The sequence below is a fragment of the Hemitrygon akajei genome, chromosome 10, assembly GCF_048418815.1.
Source record: "Hemitrygon akajei chromosome 10, sHemAka1.3, whole genome shotgun sequence".
NCBI classification, from domain to species: Eukaryota; Metazoa; Chordata; class Chondrichthyes; order Myliobatiformes; family Dasyatidae; genus Hemitrygon; species Hemitrygon akajei.
Genome location: NC_133133.1, coordinates 27869965 through 27888604, shown reverse-complemented (window position 1 = coordinate 27888604; position 18640 = coordinate 27869965). Strand labels below are relative to the sequence as shown.

Genomic DNA, 18640 nt, shown 5'->3' with positions numbered 1-18640 from the left:
GACAATGGAATGGAAAAAAATTGCAACATACAGGATCTGCCCAGCAAGTCAGGCTGTGCATATGGAGAGCAAAAATAGAGCCAATTTCACATATGGATAACTTGGCAGCATAAATGGCTATTTCTGACAATGAGAAAGGCAGGTTACTGAAGTCACAGAGTTAACTATCAAGTCCAAAAGGGAGGAAGGAAAATTGTTAGAACTGTGATTAAATCTTTGCAATCTTTTAGCAATAAAGCTGTCAGATCCACTGAAACCGTTGAGCTGCAAAGTTTCTGGCAGTACAGTAGTTATGAGCAATACAGTGATTGAGTCAGCAGTTACACACACCAGACCAACCCGATACTGGAAACTTTTCAGTTTCTAACGTATGCATGTTGCATCAATATATCATTTCACCAGTTAAATGGTCTGCTTACTCATGTCCTCAGCATCCATCCCCAATTACAAATCTCCCTCTCTTTCCCTACCCCAAGGATGACACTCCCTGTTCCCCGCTCTCCAAGGGACTCTAGCTACCAAAACCATTGTTGTGGTTGTGCCATAAAGAATTTGTGTTCCTCATTCCTTCGAACTTAAATGTAAAGATTGCTTCCAGTTTCTCTTCACAGGCCTTTCCCTTGCACACTCACACCTATTTACCTTTGTTTCAAGTGTGAGGGGCTCCGCAAATCATGTGTTTGGCCATTTCTGCTGAATCGCTTTCTCTAACCATGGATATTATTCAGATTCCCCCAGAAATAAGCTTTTCTCATTTTCCTTTGATCTGCACTAAATTTAAAGCATGATTTGCCACCTGCTCCTGTCTTATGCCCACCAGCCTCCTGCTCGTATGTGGATAGTGTTGCTAGTTTCCTATCAGCTCTGCCTTCAGTGCCCCTTCTCCATGACCTCACTTTGCTCTTCCCACCAACCCAAGCTTTCCTCTTGAGCATACCTGATCTCAACGCTGCATTTCAAGGTCAGAACTGGCAAACTGGGTTTCTGCTAATACCACATCACCCTCCAACACGCTCTCAGCTGGGAGGGAGATGCTCGGTCTGTGACTGATTGGGTAAGAATAATCATGTTTCGCAGTGACTGTCCACTCCTCTCACATTCAGTTGGAAGCTTCTTTAATTTCTCAGTCAGGCAATGGGAAGTACGAACACGAGAACAGGTCACGTGTACACTCGGGCAGCCAAGCCCTTTACACCACAGCTTTCCATCTCTGGCTTGCAACTTAGTCACCTCGATGTCCAGTACTGGATAAGTAAAATTGTAGTCTAATTAAATGTGGGAAGACTGAAGACATTGTTTTCATTTCTCATTACTAACTCTATTCCCTACCTTATGACTCTCTGGGAGTGGCCAAGGAAAAGGGTGGAAAACTCTTTCCCAACCTTGCATCCTACCTGGAGGCTGGAGGCCGGAGACTGCCTGTCCTGAGGGGTGGAGGAGTGTATGTCTGAGGCTGGTGGGTGGGACGGAGGGAGGGAGGAACGGGGCTTGTTTTGTGGGCTGTTTGTGTTCTGTGTTGTTCTGCCAAGCATCGTGGGCATGCTATGTTGGCACTGGAAGGCATGGTGACACTTGTGTGTTGCCACCAGCGCAACCTTGGGTTGTGTTGGTTGTTCATGCAAAATGGCACACTTTGCGGCATGTTTCACTGTACATGTGATAAATAAAACAAATCTGAACCTCTACCTTCACCCTGAGCCATTTCCAGCTTCACACCATCTCCATTGTCACTTACCTGTGTAAAATTGCTTGCCTCAGTAAGGATAACCATGCTGCTGTAAACAATGTCCTGCTTTGATTTGAAGGTAACTCTGGATCTCTTCTGCTTCAAGTTCATCAAAACCACCACCCTTTCATGCTCTTAAACTTATAAACTCAACTAGCTCATGCTCAGCTATCTAGCTTCACACCCTTCATCCTCCGTAACTTTCATTTAGAGATACAGCACACTAACTGGCCCTTCCGGCCCAACTAGCCTCTTCTGCCCAATTACACCCATATCAGCACTTAACCTACTAGCCTGTATGTCTTTGGAATGAGGGAGGAAACCCACTGGGTAATGGGGAGAACGTACAAAGAACTAAACCTAGATCGCTGCCACTGTAATCGTGTTATGCTGCAATACAGTGAACGTCCAAAACCTGAATCCAATCCCTGTATGAAGTCCAACTTATGTTGAGCTGCATAATACCCAAACCAGCATCTCAAAATTTCTCATTGTGATTGCAAAATCCCTCTGTTGCCTTGCCCTCCTCCCTATTTTTCTAACCAGCTGCAAATTCCTCAGGATTTCTTCACTCCTCTAGTTGTGGCTTCAGAGCAGCCCTGATCTTCTCTGCTGTTCTACTGAGAGCCGCACCTTCAGCTGCTGAGGTACCGACCCGCCAGGCAGTGCCTTGATTAGTGCTACACTGCCGTTACGCATGCTGCAGAAAGACATCAAATTGAAAAATGGGGGACCACAATGGATGGAAATAATTAATTAGAATAACATGCAACACTTGTAAATTAAAATTTTGATCAGATCTTCTCTAGAAGTTAACTAAAAACAATCCTCAATTTTCTGGTACCAAGTACACATTTTCCTTAGTGTAATTAATTGCAAGATTGGAATAGTGTATTTCAAAAAACATGCTGTACAGAGGTAGTAGAAACGCCAAATGTTACATCATCTTCCCCACAATGTGTATAAGTTCACGGACAAAATTTTAGATTCTGTATAATACAAAATGTTAAAAATACTGGAATCTGTAACATTTGTTATTAAAATGCTGATCTATGGCTTGAGATTGAGGGCACAACTAACAAGGCAGTTATGAAAATGCAAAACTTTTAATAACCAATTTTCTATAAACATAGAAAGCAAACTATGTTTAGAAATAAGTGGCTTGTGATAAAATGCTTCCAATAACAAATTTCACTATGCAGACATAATTGCAAAAGCAGCAGCTTGAAGTGATTTCCTTTCTTTAAAAACTACACAAAATCTCACTTATAATATGTGCCATTCTCCAAAGGTAGCTACAAACTTCCTTTTTCCTTATAAGTCTGTAAGTATCAATATTCTATTTGAAAATTTTCATTAAAAAAACATTCTAAGTGAGGTACACACCTGACCAAAGCCACAAGTATCGGATGCCAGTGAAATTTCAGAACAGCAAGTCAACTGAAAACATCTGTTTGAAATATTAAAATACAGCACTGTCATTATCACATGTTTTTTTGCTGGCCCCTTGATATTCCCTAGCTAAAAGCAGTAAAAGGGAAAGTCCTGGAAATAAATACCTCTAAGACATCCATCTAGTTTTCAGTTTTACTGACTAGATGATTCCAAGCAGTTCCTTGTCTCCCTGAGTTGGCATATCAGTACTTCTAAAAGGTTTGCAGATTTATTTAAGAAGGCCACATAATCTTGAAGCTATTCAGCAACTTTGAAAAGTATCTTATCAAAATATGGGGGAAAATAGCAAAGCTTAGGCTTTTTATTTTACAGCTTCTAGGGTTAAGCCCTCTTTCTCACCAAAAAACCCCCCAAAACGTCATCATCTCAACACAGGCATCCTTGTTTTGTGGATTTAGTTGCATCAGCAATAAGGCCTTTGCATAAGTTTGTTGTGCCTTTAATATTACAGAAAGATCTCACTGTGGATTTGGAACATCTTCAGTCTGCACTTCCCTGTGGGGCTGTAGAAAAGGCAGTGTAAAAGAAGCCATTTTATAAAATGTACCCCAAAGGCATGAATCATTGAAATGCCATCCATTCTCTACCACTCATTTAGGCATTACAAAATTCACATCTGGTTTTTGACTTCTCAAAACACAATTTTCAACTAATGCCTTCGTTTGCACTTAACAGTTTCAAATAGTATTACATTGATACCACAATTTTTTTCTTAAAATTCCTGAATCCAGGTTAACTATTTAAAAAATACAGTTAGTAGAGCATAGGCTCTAGAGTGTATCTTTCTGATAGTTAAATCCCATTTTCCTGAGATGGGGATTGTTGTATGAGGAGTGATGTGAATAAGGAGTTTACAGGTGATGTCAATGATTCTGAGGGAAACAAAGGGACAAAGCTCAGTCTGCAGAATTGCAAATTTAGGAGACAGTCTCAGGCCTTGCCAGTTAGGAGATAATCTCAGATTAGGCCATTTGGAATTGAGGAGAGGTAAACATTTCTAAACACAGAGGGTTATTAATTTTTGTGATTCTAGAGAGCTGTACATATTTAGTACACTGAGTTGATGTTCAAAATAATTTCCTACATTAAGGACATCATAACCAATATGGTGACCAGGCTGGAAAGTGAACCTGATGAGGAAGGCTTGTCATAATTCCATAGAATGATGGCAAAAGCTCAAGGAACCTAAGGCTGATTCCACTTATAGTTAATATTTTCTCATTGTTGTAGGAAAATTATATGGCAACATTGGGACTTAATGGCTTATATTTTTTCCATCCGCTTCTGAAGGATCACTTCACAATTAACAAGCATTTTTACTTAAATAACTAACAGCCCTCTGAGGGTGAGGAAGCCACTTTAATTGAAGAGGGCACCTTGGCCTAATCTATTTGTGCGCTCATCTTTACAGTACATATAGCACGTTAAACAGTGATGAATCACCACTACAATTTCCTCTTCTGGGCTTGAGGATGCCGGTTGCATTGTGTCATTGTTAACCAGGTGGAAATAGCACAAACTATGTATCAGATGCAGAATTGTTTTATGTGCAGAAAACATGAAAAGCAAATGAAGCTTTCATCCAGTAAACCACTGCCTTTTGACCATCAACAAACCAGTGTCAGAAGATTAAAGTCCCTCAATCATGGAGTGGGCCTAACACAATTAGTTTTGGGAAAGTTGCTTTTTCGCTAATTCCAGTGAGCTGAAATCCCACCTGGAGAAGAGGAAAGGCACTGTCTCAGGTTCCAAAATGCTTTCCATTGCATTCCTAGAGAAGCAGGATTAACTAACCATCGAAACATTCTTTGTGATAGACTGCCAGAATCACGTAGTGGGAAAAGGAGGGAATAGCAATACAGTGATTTAGCGGCAATTTCAATACAATTTACAAGCCCAATGACCAAAAAAAGCTCCGATTTAGTAAAAGAAACAAATCAGTAAGGGAGAATTTAATAATAAGCACAATTTAAAAATATCAATGTACTCCCCACCAAAAGGCTTCCAACTCAAACTTCTTTTTCTGTGTATAGAAATAAATCATGTTTTGCTTATGGTAAGAAATTATAAATTGCTTTCATGAGGAATTATGTTGTACAGGTGAAATGGAGGGGAATAAGATGCTGGTTAGCTTGTATTTATGTTTCTTCAAGTTATCCACATCACTGAAACAAATGATCACTGCAAGATATTTCCCCACATTGAAAAAGCTTCTTTTTTTTTAACCATTGTGCTTATTCAATTTGAGCATCAGCAAAATTCTAGAAATGGGATTTTTCAGGAATACAAAATAAAACCCCTTAGAAATTTGCATAGCTGCCTTCCTTGAAATGGAGACTAATACTATTTGCAGCAGATAGCCAGTCAGACAAATAAGAAATGAGTCAAACACTGATTATAACTCAGCCTCATTTCTTTCCATCTTCTCATTGCACGTACCATAAAAATATAAAACGTGGTCTAAATGACATTCCACTGTATCAATAAAACATTAAGGACCTTTAAATTACATATGACAGCTACTTTAGATTTGAAAGATGTTTTCCTGTTAATGGAGTGGGAAACCGACATGATTTTGGAATATGCTTGCTGAGCTGCAGGCCAAGGTTTGCTTGTGTGACCACGTATAAACCATTTTAACAGGTACATCAAATTTTTGATAACATAAACAACACATCAAAGCACAAGTGACCATCATTATTAAACAAAAATGGATGAAATTTCAATTTTTTTTAGGAGGAATTAAATGCAGCAAATGCATCTAAAACATTGTTTTCATACATGTAAAATAGCTCCACCCTTCTTAACGCATTTCTCTCCAAAGAATCGTCTGGGTAACAGCATGTGGCAATGTGAGGCAGAACTATCGTCTTTCCTCACAACGATGTAAATTCAGCAACAGGGAAGTAAAAGTGGGTGCTGAGAGACAGTGCATTAGGTTTTCAAATGTACTCAACTTGCAAATTCTCCTGGCCAAGTCTTTTTTTTGTAGGGACATCTCCTGGGATGGAACAAACCAATTCCTTACAGTAGCAGCCATCACACGTCCTTTTAGGCCAGGCAGGTGCAGGAATATGATCGATACATCACATCAATTGGAAACAAAATTAATCAGTGATGGAAGAATTAGGTGAGTTCATGCAAGCTGATTGCAAATGCCACCACCTTCCACATTTGGACTCTGTGATCTTGCAGTATTCTCAATTCTATCTGAGTAAACAAGCCTCACTCTTAACTGCATGGATAAAAAGTTAATACAAATAAATAGAACCAATTTTTCATCAATGTTGTTTACGAGTCAGACACAAGTATGCGATCCATCTTTTTCAAACGCACAAGCAAAGATATTTGGGTGGGTATGTTCTAGACACAACACTCGTGACTGAGGTAATGAATGGCAAAGGGAAAAGAGCAACGTATCTGGCCCAGTATTTTCCTCTATCTGTCTCTCAAATTTGTTCTGAACGACAACTTCCCTTTTTGAACTTGCTCATTTAATCTGAAATTTTAAACCTCTGTGCACAGCCACTTTCATTATGTATTACAAAAGTATAAAACTATTTCAGATAAAGCTCCCTTAAAGCTCCTGAGTCATTGACTGCAGTCAACAAAATATTTTTTTAAAAATCCCCCTTTTAGAATCTTCTCTTTTCCAGTTTCTAGCATTTGCCTAAGTGACGTACATTTCTGGAAAACATTTGCTGCAATGATTCAAACAAATTTCTTGATTGGCAGCTTGACCACATCCACCAGATACTTGCGAGCTGGAGCAGCAATGTAGAACAGGAGAGTGACCAGCTTTCCGTGTGTCACCGTCATCACTGTTTGATGTGCCGATGCCCAGATCCGATACCAGGAGCTGTAGAAGGGGTCGGATATCGCAGGACAGAGCATGTTGTTCAGGTTAACCTCCGTGACCTTAAATATACAACAAAATAGTCAAAACTTAGCACTTTGCAACTGAACTGTCCTTAAGGGACTATGGTCCATTTTATTGGCAGCATTGTTTGTGGAGCAGAATTTTATTTTACATCTTTAAACAGTTATTAACACACAGTAGTGGATTTATACCTGCAACAATTATTTGGAGTCATCAGTCTTGACTGGAACATTAACAGAAGCAGCCAACCCAGTAAGTATAGCTTCTATTTAAAGACATTTTCCTCTATGACAAAGATACAAGTGACTTTTTTTTTAAAACTTCTAATGTCTTGCTTTTTTACAGTCCTGCCAACTTGAGATTGTTTATTTTATGGCTGGGACATGGTGTCCTTGGTGGTATAAATTCCAGTCTGTAGACGGGAAGTAGCTAGTGTAATCCATTATCCCACAAGGCAGGGGGAAAAAGAAAGATCCTTTTGAAAAGGAAGGGAGAGACATTGCTGAGTAGGGAGAGGAGGAAGTGTTAGTAGGTGGTGGGAGAGAGGGGAGATGGGCTTACCTGTTTTTTTTTTATTTCGAGGTACAGTGCAGAATGGGCCCTTGTGGCCCATCAAGCCCAGCAACCCATCGATTTGACCCTAGCCTACCCAGAGGACCATTTCCAATGACCAATTAACCAACTAACTGGTACACCTTTGGACAGTGGGAGGAAACCGGAGCACCCGGAGGAGACCCACACGCACAGGGGAATGCCACACAAACTTCCTTACAGGAGATGCCAGAATTGAGCTCAGAACTCCGGCGCCGTTGTGCTAACGTGGCACCCCAAATGAACCCTGTCAGGAGTGAGTTGTGTTGACACATTTTGCTCTATGTTTCGATAGATAAATGAATCTGAACCGGAGTAGGGAAAGAAGACCCTGCAGAGAGAGTGTGACAACTATTGCCTGGAGTGGAAGAGAGTACAAAAATCAGTTGCTTCACAATTTCTAAACAGGCAGCACAGATACAAGTAAGTTCAATAATTAATGCTAATTTTGTTCCCTACGCCAGAGCAATTCTAGGGAAGGAAGGTTCCATGTTCTCGATTCCCCAAACAGCAATTAAAACTATCATTAGGAGAGCCACTGACAAACCCTCCCAGGTTTTTGTCCAAAGGTGCTTCTGAGCCCTATCTACATAAATTCCTGATTTCTGAGCTAATGTCTGCCTTCACAGTCACATTCATCTCCTCTTTTACAAACACTATCTCATCTCTTTTTCTTTGTTCATTTTCCTTCTCAAGTATTGAATTCTCCAGGGCGCTGAGTTCCCATTGTCAGTCACCCTGGAACTATGCCTCTAACAGCACCAATATAACTGGATGTACCTATTTGCAAAACAGGTTGAAACTGTGAGCCTGGCACCCTTGTGATTTCCCACATCACATAAGGGAAGTGGAACATACATGAAAAATTGTAACATACATGCTTCAGAAAATTGAGATGCTTTTGGCTGAGATCACAGAAGTTGCACTAGTACATTAATTACCTACAGACTAGTATATATAGGTATTTTTTCAAACTAGTTAATTAGTAAAAACAAGCTTAGTAAGAACTCCCCCTTGCTATTCCAGTTTAAAACCTCTCAACAGACTAGGAAGCAAATAAAAAAACAAAATGCTGGCAGAACTCAGCAGGCCAGACAGCATCTATGGGAGGAGGTAGTGACAACGTTTTGGGCCGAAACCCTTCATCAGGAGTGAAGTAACATGGGATGGTCGAGGGGGGATAAGAAGTGGGGGGAGGGATGAAGTAGAGAGCTGGGAAGTGATAGGCTGGAGGGAAATGGGCTAGGGGGAAGGTGGAGAATTATGGGAAATAAAAGAGAAAGAAAGGTAGGGCTGGGGGGAGATTATAGTGAGGGGGGGAAAGAGAGACAAAGAGAACCAGACTAAAATTATAGATAGGGATGGGGTAAGGGGGGGCAGGGGTATCAACGGAGGTCTGTGAGTTGGATGTTCATGCCGGCAGGTAGGAGGCTACCTAGGCGGGAGATAAGGTATTGCTCCATCGACCTGCGTGTGGCCTCATCTTGACGGTAGAGGAGGCCATGGACAGACATGTCAGAGTGGGAGTGGTCTGTGGAATTGAAGTGTGTGGCCACAGGGAGATCCCGCCACTGCTGGAGGACCGAGCACCGGTGTTCGGCGAAACGGTCTCCCAGTCTGCGGCGGGTCTCCCCAATGTATAAATGGCCACATCGGGAGCACCGGATACAGTATATCACCCCAGTTGACTCGCAGATGAAGTGCTGCCTCACCTGAAAGGACTGTCTGGGGCCTGGGATGGTGGTGAGGGAAGAAGTGTGGGGGCAGGAGTAGCACTTCTTCCGTTTGCCCATCTCCCCCAACACAGCCCAAGGACCACCCGTTTGCCCACCTTCCCCAGTGGTCCCCACTTCCCAGGAATCAGAATCCCTTCCCCAACACCATCACTCCAGCTACCTACTGATATACACAGAGTTCTGCTATTGCTAGCACATGGCACTGCATGTGACTTTTATTTCAAAAAGCTATTTATTCCCTGAAGCTCAAACATCTGATGTTGGGGGAAACACTCTCTTCAGTGTTTTCCCTGCCTCGATGGGGAGCGCTCTGACACTAATCAGAAGATTGCGGTTTCAAGCTGTGCGAACAGAGCACAACAGCTGAAGATGACACATCAGTGCAGGACTGATGAGCTGGAGCCCTGTTTCAGATGCCACTGTCTAGATCAGAAACTAAAGCCAAGTTCGCACACTCAGGTTACCCTCTTCCAAAAAGGATCAGCAGAGTCCTGACAAATATTCGTCAACTGAAGTCAACAAAAGAGTGTATCACCGGATGTCCACATCTCAGAGGATCAATCCTGGGCCCAACACATCCACGCAATCATGAGGGTGGCTCCATTTCCTTACGAATTTGAGAAGATTTGATACTCCAGCAAATGTTTACAGATCTATGATGAAGTGCGTCATGACGGGTTGCATCACAGCGTAGTATGGCATCTCCAATGCACAAGACTGGAAGAGGCAGCAGAGGGTTGCAGACACAGCCAATTTCATCATGGGCACAAACCTCCCCACCACTGGTTCTTCAAGAAGGCATTAAAGACCCTCACTATCCAGCGGTATTACCTCTTCACATTACTACCACTGGAGCCGAGGTGCACGAACCAGAGGACCCACACTCAGCAGTCTAGTTACAGCTTCTTCTCTTCCACCAGCAGATTACTGAACCGTCCACAAACCCATAATCACTACCTCATTGTACAAATTTTGCACTATTTATTTTGTAACTTATAGTCATTTTTAAGTCTTATGCTGTACTGCTGCCACAAAGCCATAAATTTTACGACATATGTCAGAGATAATAAACATGATTCTAATTGCAAAGTGTGGCTGTAAAGTTTACTGCAAAGCTGCTATATGTTCTCCTTAATAAAAAGGAGCAGAACTATTGAATAAAACCAATGTTCTACTGATTCCTCATAGATCAAATGAACATTAGTGATATTTGTGTTCAATTTCACAGATCTTGAGACTGTATTTTAGTTTGTTTTCATGGGAAGTCAGCATCTCTGTCAATGTCGCATTGATTGTCCACCCCTTTTTGCTCCTGGATTGGCGAGGTGGCTAGGAGACAATTCCACTAGTAGGTCTGGCAGATTTCTTTCTGTGGAAATAGTAGGTGTGGGCCATTTGGCTCCTTGAGCCTAGCCCCGTCACTTAATAAGGTTACAGCTGATCTGACTACATCTGAACTTCACGTTTTAATCTCCCACTGGTAACCTTCACTCTACTTGCTTATCAGGAATCTATGTAGCTCTTTCTTTAAAAAAAAAGAAATTTTTTTCATTCCAAGACTCATGATTGACAAGGAAAAGGGTTACCACATCTCAGTGGAACGCCAGATTTTTTAAAGAACGTTCCCACATATCTGCTGTATAATCGGTGTCTGCTCTTTGTGAGAACTCCTCCTTACTTTCTAATTATATTTTTGACTGTAGTGTGTTGGCCAGACTTGGGTTCTTTCCTGCAAAAGGCCACCCTGTCATGAAACTGGAAATGAATTATTCTACATTCCATCCCACATTTGAAGGGCTAAAATGGAATTAACTGGCCTTGCAATACTCATCCTCCTCTACAGAGATAATTAATATCCACTTGAAGTCGGAGCTCCCTTTGGAGAATGACAGCTGCAACACACCATGTTATTAACATAACAGCTTACAACAATAATTGCCCTTTCTGCTAAACATTGACTCTCAAATGAGCAATCCCATACCCTGCTACATGGTCGTGCATCCACTCAACTAAAAATAGCTCCAGTCTCTAGCCTGCTTTTCAGTTTCTTCACCATCACTGTTGTTCCAGCTAATATTTAGAGGCTTTGGAAAATATAAAGACCCTACTAATTTACAATGAATCATTGCGAAGAGTTAGTCAAAGACTTAAATAAACCAAAGTTTCACTTTTATTGAGACATTAAAAATGAAATCCCTGACTAAAGTTTGCAGATAAGCATCACGTACACAAGCACAGTACTGCGCCAAAGTCTAGGGTACCCAAGACTTTTGCACAGTACTGAAGTCATTTTATGTATTATGCTGCGATCCTAGGGGGGGGGGGGGGGGGGGGGGGGAACACAAATTTCATGACATGCGTGTGATGATAAATCTGATTTTGATACGGTTCTGTTGTGGACTGAGAGTTGGAAGAGGGCAGGGAGACACAAATCATAGTTGGGAAAAGGGGAAGGGAGAAGGTGGGGAGTGGGATGCACCAGAGAGACATTCTGTAATGATCAATAAACCAATCAAATTACTTTTACCTGGTGTCTCAGAGTGTCTGCATCCACGCCACCCCACCCCGGCACTCCTTCTCTGCTATCTGTCCCATACCACTCCCATGACCTTCCACCCTCACCATTCTCAGCTCCTGTCAGACTTACAAACTTGCACTCCGCTCCACGTTGACAAATACAGTACTGTTCAAAAGTCTTGGGCACCCTAGCCATATATATGTGCCACACACAAGGAAATCTGCAGATGCTGGGAATTCAAGCAACACAGACAAAATGCTGGTGGGATGCAGCAGGACAGGCAGCATCTATAGGGAGAAGTACAGTCAACGTTTCGGGCCGAGACCCTTCGTCAGCACTAACTGAAAGAAGAGATAGTAAGAGATTTGAAGGAAGAGAGGGGGACGGATACCCATATAGGCTTGGAACATGGACTGTTTCACAAAGCCAACAAAAAAGGCAGGCATAGCTGGAACCCATACAGGGGCCCCATGGCTATACCTTTGATTTGGAGGAAGTGGGAGGAGCCAAAGGAGAAATTATTGAGAGTCGAGACTAATTCCCCAAAACGGAGGAGAGTGGTGGAAGAGGAGAACTGGTTAGGTCTGGAATCCAAAAAGAAGTGGAGAGCTTTGAGACCTTCCTGGTGGGGGATGGAGGTATATAGGGACTTAAAATCATTGAAAAAATTCAAAGCGTGAGAAGTGTCCCAAATATAGGTGGGAAGGGATTGAACAAGGGGGGATAAAACAGTGTCGAGATATGCAGAAATGAGTTCAGTGGGGCAGGAGCAAGCTGAGACAATGGGTCTACCTGGACAGGCAGGTTTGTGGATCTTGGGTAGGAGATAGAAACGGGAAGTGCGGGGTGTGGGAACTATGAGGTTGGAGGCAGTGGATGGGAGATCCCCAGAGCTGATAAGGTTGGTGATGGTGTGGGAGATAGTGGCCTGGTGCTCCTTAGTGGGGTCATGATCGAGGGGTAAATAAGAGGAGGTATCAGTGAGTTGTTGCTGTGCCTCGGCCAGTTAGAGGTCAGTACGCCAGACTACAACAGTGCCCCCCTTATCAGCAGGTTTTATAGTAAGGTTGGAATTGGAACAAGGTGTGGTGAAGTCGAGAAGGTTGCTGTCCTGTCAGCAGTTAGCAATAAAGAGATCCAGAGCAGGCAGAAGACCAGAGCGCGGTGTCCATGAAGAGGAGGAGGGTTGAAGTCGGGAGAAGGGGTCATCAGTGGGGGTGGGAGAGTCCATGCTGAAGAAGTAGGCTCGAAGACGGAGCCAGCGGAAGAAGAGTTCAGCGTCATTGCGTACACAGAACTCGCTGAGGAGTGGGTGCAGGGGGACAAAGGTAAGGCCCTTACTGAGGACAGAGCGTTCTGCCTCAGAGAGTTGAAGATTGGAGGGGATCGTAAAGACCCAGCACGGATGAGAGCTGGGATCAGAAAGGGGGAGGGAGGCTGGTAGTGTCAGTGGAGAGGGGAGGGTTGGGGTGAGAGGAAGATGGAGCCTCTGAGGGCCCAGGAGTTGACGACGGGATCTGAGGGAGAGGGGATTGCCGAGTGGTGGTGGGGGAAGGAGAGACGGGAGTCACAATCGCAGCACGTGAAGACCCAGCCTGGAGTCACAGTTGGAGGCTGCACAATTGCTTTGAAGGTGTCCGTGGTCGTTAGAACCTGCATTGATGGTACTCGAGTCTGGGTTTTAAATATGCCCTGGGTTGCTGGGGCCGCCGAGATCGACGGACGGGACAGCGATCCGAAGTTCATGCCTGCTAGTGGTGGAGCCAGCAGGCTCTGGGGTCTGCAGATGGAAGATCTTGCGATCTTTGCAGGATGTGACAAAGTCAAAGAAATGGCGATTACACGCGTGGATCCGACAGAGGATGAAATAACAGACAGGTCCATTACAAATAGCGAAGAATGTGCCAAAGACTTTTGTACAGTACTGTATATTTCCAAATCCACTATATTTAACCTGCTGCATATAGCAACAGATCAGTGGGTGCATGCCCTATAAATACACACGTGGTCCTGGAACAGCTATAGCGACAGAATATTTACACATAACTCTGCAAGATAATTTGAGTCAATAAAGAACTTCATGTGTACTCACTTTTGCAATGAAGCAAAAGAAAGCAGCCAATTTGTACAGAACATGTAACAATGAAGTGGTGTGATAGTGATCACATATCTTCGAAGGTCAATTTGCTAAGACAGTCGGTACACCTTCCTTGCTTTTCTTCAAATTATTAAACAGGTCAACTGGCCATTAGAAATTATCCCCAATGTGTGGAAAAGTGGTAAAATTTGAGGGGGAAAGAATGGAATTAGTGTAAATGGGTGCATTTGGTTGATGAGTGGGCCAGTGGACTGAAGTTTGTTTCTCTGATGTATGAAACTATCATCACCATGGAGAACCTTCTACAAATACCATGGAGTGCAGTCGAAGCTTCAATTAAACCTCATCTTCAGAGAGTAGCACCTATGCTGCAAGGAAGAAAAATCACAGAGGCCTTTGTAGAGATATTTGCTTCTTTGTTCACCATTGGTGAAGTTCCAGAAGACTGGAGGGTGGTTAATGTTGTTCCACTGTTCAAAGAGGGTGGGAAGGACAGGCCAGAGAACTACAACACAGTGAGCCTACCTTCAGTTGCAGTGAAGTTACTGGAGGTAATTCTGAGGGACAAGATCTATCAAGAATAGTCAGCATGGTTTTACAAGTGATTGAAGAGGTAACTAAGGAGTGAGATGAAGACAGGGTATTGGCTGTTATCCAAATAGACTTTATCACGACCTTTGACAAAGTCCATGGCAGCTGATCTGGAAGATTAGATTACATGGGATACAAGGGAGGCAATTAGATTCAGAACTCACTCAATGATAGGAAGCAGAGGATGATGGTTGAGGGCCCATTCCCCAACTGGAGGCTTGTGCTGAGTGGGGAGTCTTAGTAGTCAGTGTTGGGATCTTTTACTCATTATTTATAGAAATAATTTGGATATGAAAGCATATGGCAAGCGTGCCGATGATACTGAATTAGGGGATCTTGTTGACAGTGAAGGATACAATGAATTACAAATTGATCTTGATAAGTTTGAGAGATGGGCTGAGGATTTCAACTTTACCAAGTTCAGTGATGTATTTTGGCCAGTTAAACCAGGGTAGAATCAATGTAGTGAATGACAGGACATTGACAAGTGTTGTGAAATGGAACTACCAGGGAGTACACGCGTGCACAGTTCATTGAAAGCATCTGTGCAAGCAGACAGCGTGGTGAAGAGGGTCTTTGGCATGCTGGCCTTCAGCACTCATTGCTCCAAGGTTGGGAAGTTAAGAACTAAACAGCATTGATACAAGATAATAGGGAAGCAATTTTACAGAGACCTGCAAGGTAACTTCTTTACACAGAGTGTAAAAAGTACACAATCCACCCTCTTAGACCATAGGACCTGAAGACATAGGAGCAGAATTAGGCCATTCACCCTACAGAGTCTGCTCCACCATTCCATCATGACTGATTTATTCTCCCATTCAACCCCATTCTCCTGCCTTCTCCCCGTAACCTTTGGTGCCCTTACTAATCAAGAACCTATCGCCGTCCACTTTAAATAAACCCAGTGACTGGTCCTCCAAATTATGTGACAATGAATTCCAGATTCACTAACCTCTGGTGAAATAAGATCTTCCTCAACTCTGTTCTAAATGGACAACCTTCTATTCTGAAGCCGTGCCCTCTGGTCCGAGACTCCCCCATTATAGGAAAAAATCCTCTGCTCATCCACTATCTAGACTTATCAATACTTGCTAGGTTTCAATGAGAAATGACCCCCCACCCCAACCATTCTTCTAAACTGAGTACAGGCTCAGAATCATCCAATGCTCCTCATACCCTTCCATTCCTGGAATCACTTTCCTGGACCCTCTCCAAAACCAGCACATCTTTCCTTACAGAAGGGACTCAAAACAGCTCACAGTATTCCGTGTGGTCTGACCAAAGCCTTATAAAAGCCTCAGCTTTTATATTCTAGTCCACTGGAAATTAATACTGACATTGGTCTTCCCTACCATCGACTCAACCTGCAATTTAACCCTTAGGGAGTCCTGCCCATAGACTCCGAAGTCCCTTTGCACCTGTGATTTTTGAATTTTCTCTTTGTTTATTCCTTCTACCAAAGTGCATGATCATACATTTTCCAACACTATATTCCATCTGCCATTTCTTTTCCAGTTCTCCTAATCTATGTAAGTCCCCCAGCAGACTCCCAGCTTCCATAGCACTACCTGTCCCTTGATCTACCTTTGGCCACAAAGCCACCAATTCCATCAACCAAATTAGTGACATACAGTATAACATGAAAACAAGTGGGTCTGACACTTACCACTGTTCTTTCATCAAAGAACTCCAACAAATTTGTTAGGCAAGATATCCTCTAAGGAAACCATATTGACTTTTGCCTATTTTAACAAGTGCATCCAAATACAATAGACAATAGGTGCAGAAGTAGACCATTCGGCCCTTCGAGCCTGCACCACCATTTTGAGATCATGGCTGATCAACTACTATCAATACCCGGTTCCTGCCTTGTCCCCATATCCCTTGATTCCCCTATCCATAAGATACCTATCTAGCTCCTTCTTGAAAGCATCCAGAGAATTGGCCTCCACTGCCTTCCGAGGCAGTGCATTTCAGACCCCCACAACTCTCTGGGAGAAGAAGTTTTTACTTAACTTAATACCCCAAAATCTCATCCTTAATACCATACGGAGTACTGTGAGCTGTTTTGGATCCCTTCTCTAAGGAAAGATATGACTGTCAGGGAAGGGATGGGAAGAGCTCAGATAGTAGAGAGCAGCCCTGTGGCCATCCCCCTCAGTAATCGTCATCTCGTTTTGGACGCTGTTGGGGGGGGAGTGACCTGACAGAGGATGGCCACGGCAATCTGGTCTCTGGCACTGAGCCTGGTTGCGTGGTGCAGAAGGGAGAGAAGAAGATGAGGAATGTGGTATTCATAGGGGATTCCACAGTGAGGGGAACAGACAGGAGGTTCTGTTGGTCTGATAGAGATACTTGCGTGGTGTGTTGCCTCCCAGGTGCCAGGGTACGAGATGTCTCGGATCAGGTGCAGAGTATTCTGAAGGGAGAGGGTGAACAGCCAGAAGTCTCGGTACACATTGGTATCAATGACATAGGTAGAAAAAGGGAGGAGGTCCTGAAGAGAGAATTCAGGGAGTTGGGTAGGAAGATGGAAAGCAGGACCTACAGGGTAGTAATTTCAGGATTGCTGCCTGTGCCACGTTCTAACGAGTGCAAGAATAGTATGATCAGGCATACTAATGCGTGGCTGAGAGACTGGTGTAGGGGGCAGGGCTTCAGGTTCCTGCTCCATTGGGGCCTCTTCTGGGGGAGGTACGACCTGTACAAAAAGGACGGATTACACCTGAACCCAAAGGGGTCCAATATCCTAGCAAGGAGGTTTAGTAGAGCTGTAATTTGGCAGGGGGATGGGAACTGGAGTGATAGGGCTGAGGAAGGGGAAAACAGAAATAAATCAAAGATAGTGTGCGACAGAGATGATAGAAAGGAAGGCAGGAGATGAGGCATAATCACAGCCAATGGGAATAGAAGCGTGGTGCAGTTAAAACAGAAAGCATCAAATACTGGACTGAAAGTGTTATATTTAAATGCATGCAATATAAGAAATAAAATGGATGATCTTAAAATTTAGCTACAGATTGGCAAGTATGACGTTGTGGCCATCTCTGAAACTTGGCTAAAAATGGCTGCCATTGAGAGATGAATGTCCAAGGATAAACAGTGTATTGGAAAAATAGATTAGTAGGCAGAGGGGGTGGTGTGGCCCTGTGTATGAGAAATAATATTAAATCATTAGAAAGGGATTACTTAGGATTGGAAGGGGTAGAGTCTCTATGGGTTGAGTTAAGAAATGACAAGGGTAAATGGACCCTAATGGCAGTTGTATACAGGCTTCCAAACAGCAACCAGGATGTGGGTTACAAATTACAGCAGGAGATAGAAAAGGCGTGTCAGAAGGGCAATGTCATGATAATTGTTGGGGATTTTAACATGAAAGTGGATTGGGAAAACCAGGCCAGTACTGGACCTCAAGAGAGAGAATTTGTAGAATCTCTAAGGGATGGCTTTTTAGAATATTGAGATTTGAGAAGGAGAAACTAAATTTCAATGTGTTGGTATTTCAGTGGAATAAAGGAAATTACAGTAGCATGAAAGGGGACATGGTGAAGGTTAACTGGAAAGAGACACTAGCAGGAAGGACAGCAGAGCAGCAATGGCTGGAGTTTCTGCAAAAAATGAGGGAAGTGCAAGACAGATATATTCCAAATAAGAAGAAATTTTCAAATGGAAGAAGGACACTGCTGTGGCTGACAAGTGAAGCCAGAGCCAAAGTAAAAGCAAAAGAAAGGGCATACAAGGAAGCCAAAGCTAGTGGGAAGTTTTTAAAAACTTTCAGAAGGAAACTAAGAAGGTCATTAGAAAGGAAAAGAAGAATTATGAAAGGAATCTGGTGACTAATATCAAAGAAGATACTAAAGGGTCAGAGAGAGTTGAGCGTAGATATAGGACCAATAGAAAATGATGCTGGAGATATTGTAATGAGAGACACAGAGATGGCAGAGGAACTGAATGTGTATTTTGCATCAGTTTTCACAGTGAAAGACATCTGGTATTGTACCGGATGACTGGAAAATTGCAAATGTTATTCCAATATTTAGGA

At 42.9% G+C, this 18640-nt stretch overlaps 1 protein-coding gene across 1 annotated transcript in view; it reads right to left on the bottom strand.

Moving 5' to 3' along the window:
* Positions 1-2305: 2305 nt before the first annotated feature.
* LOC140734249 (transmembrane protein 164-like) overlaps positions 2306-18640 on the bottom strand; it is a 152289-nt gene continuing 135954 nt past the window's right edge. Inside the window, exon 6 of the mRNA XM_073057961.1 lies at positions 2306-7099. Coding sequence (XP_072914062.1) covers positions 6893-7099 — 207 coding nt within the window. The 3' untranslated portion in view covers positions 2306-6892. The remainder of the gene's footprint in view (positions 7100-18640) is intronic.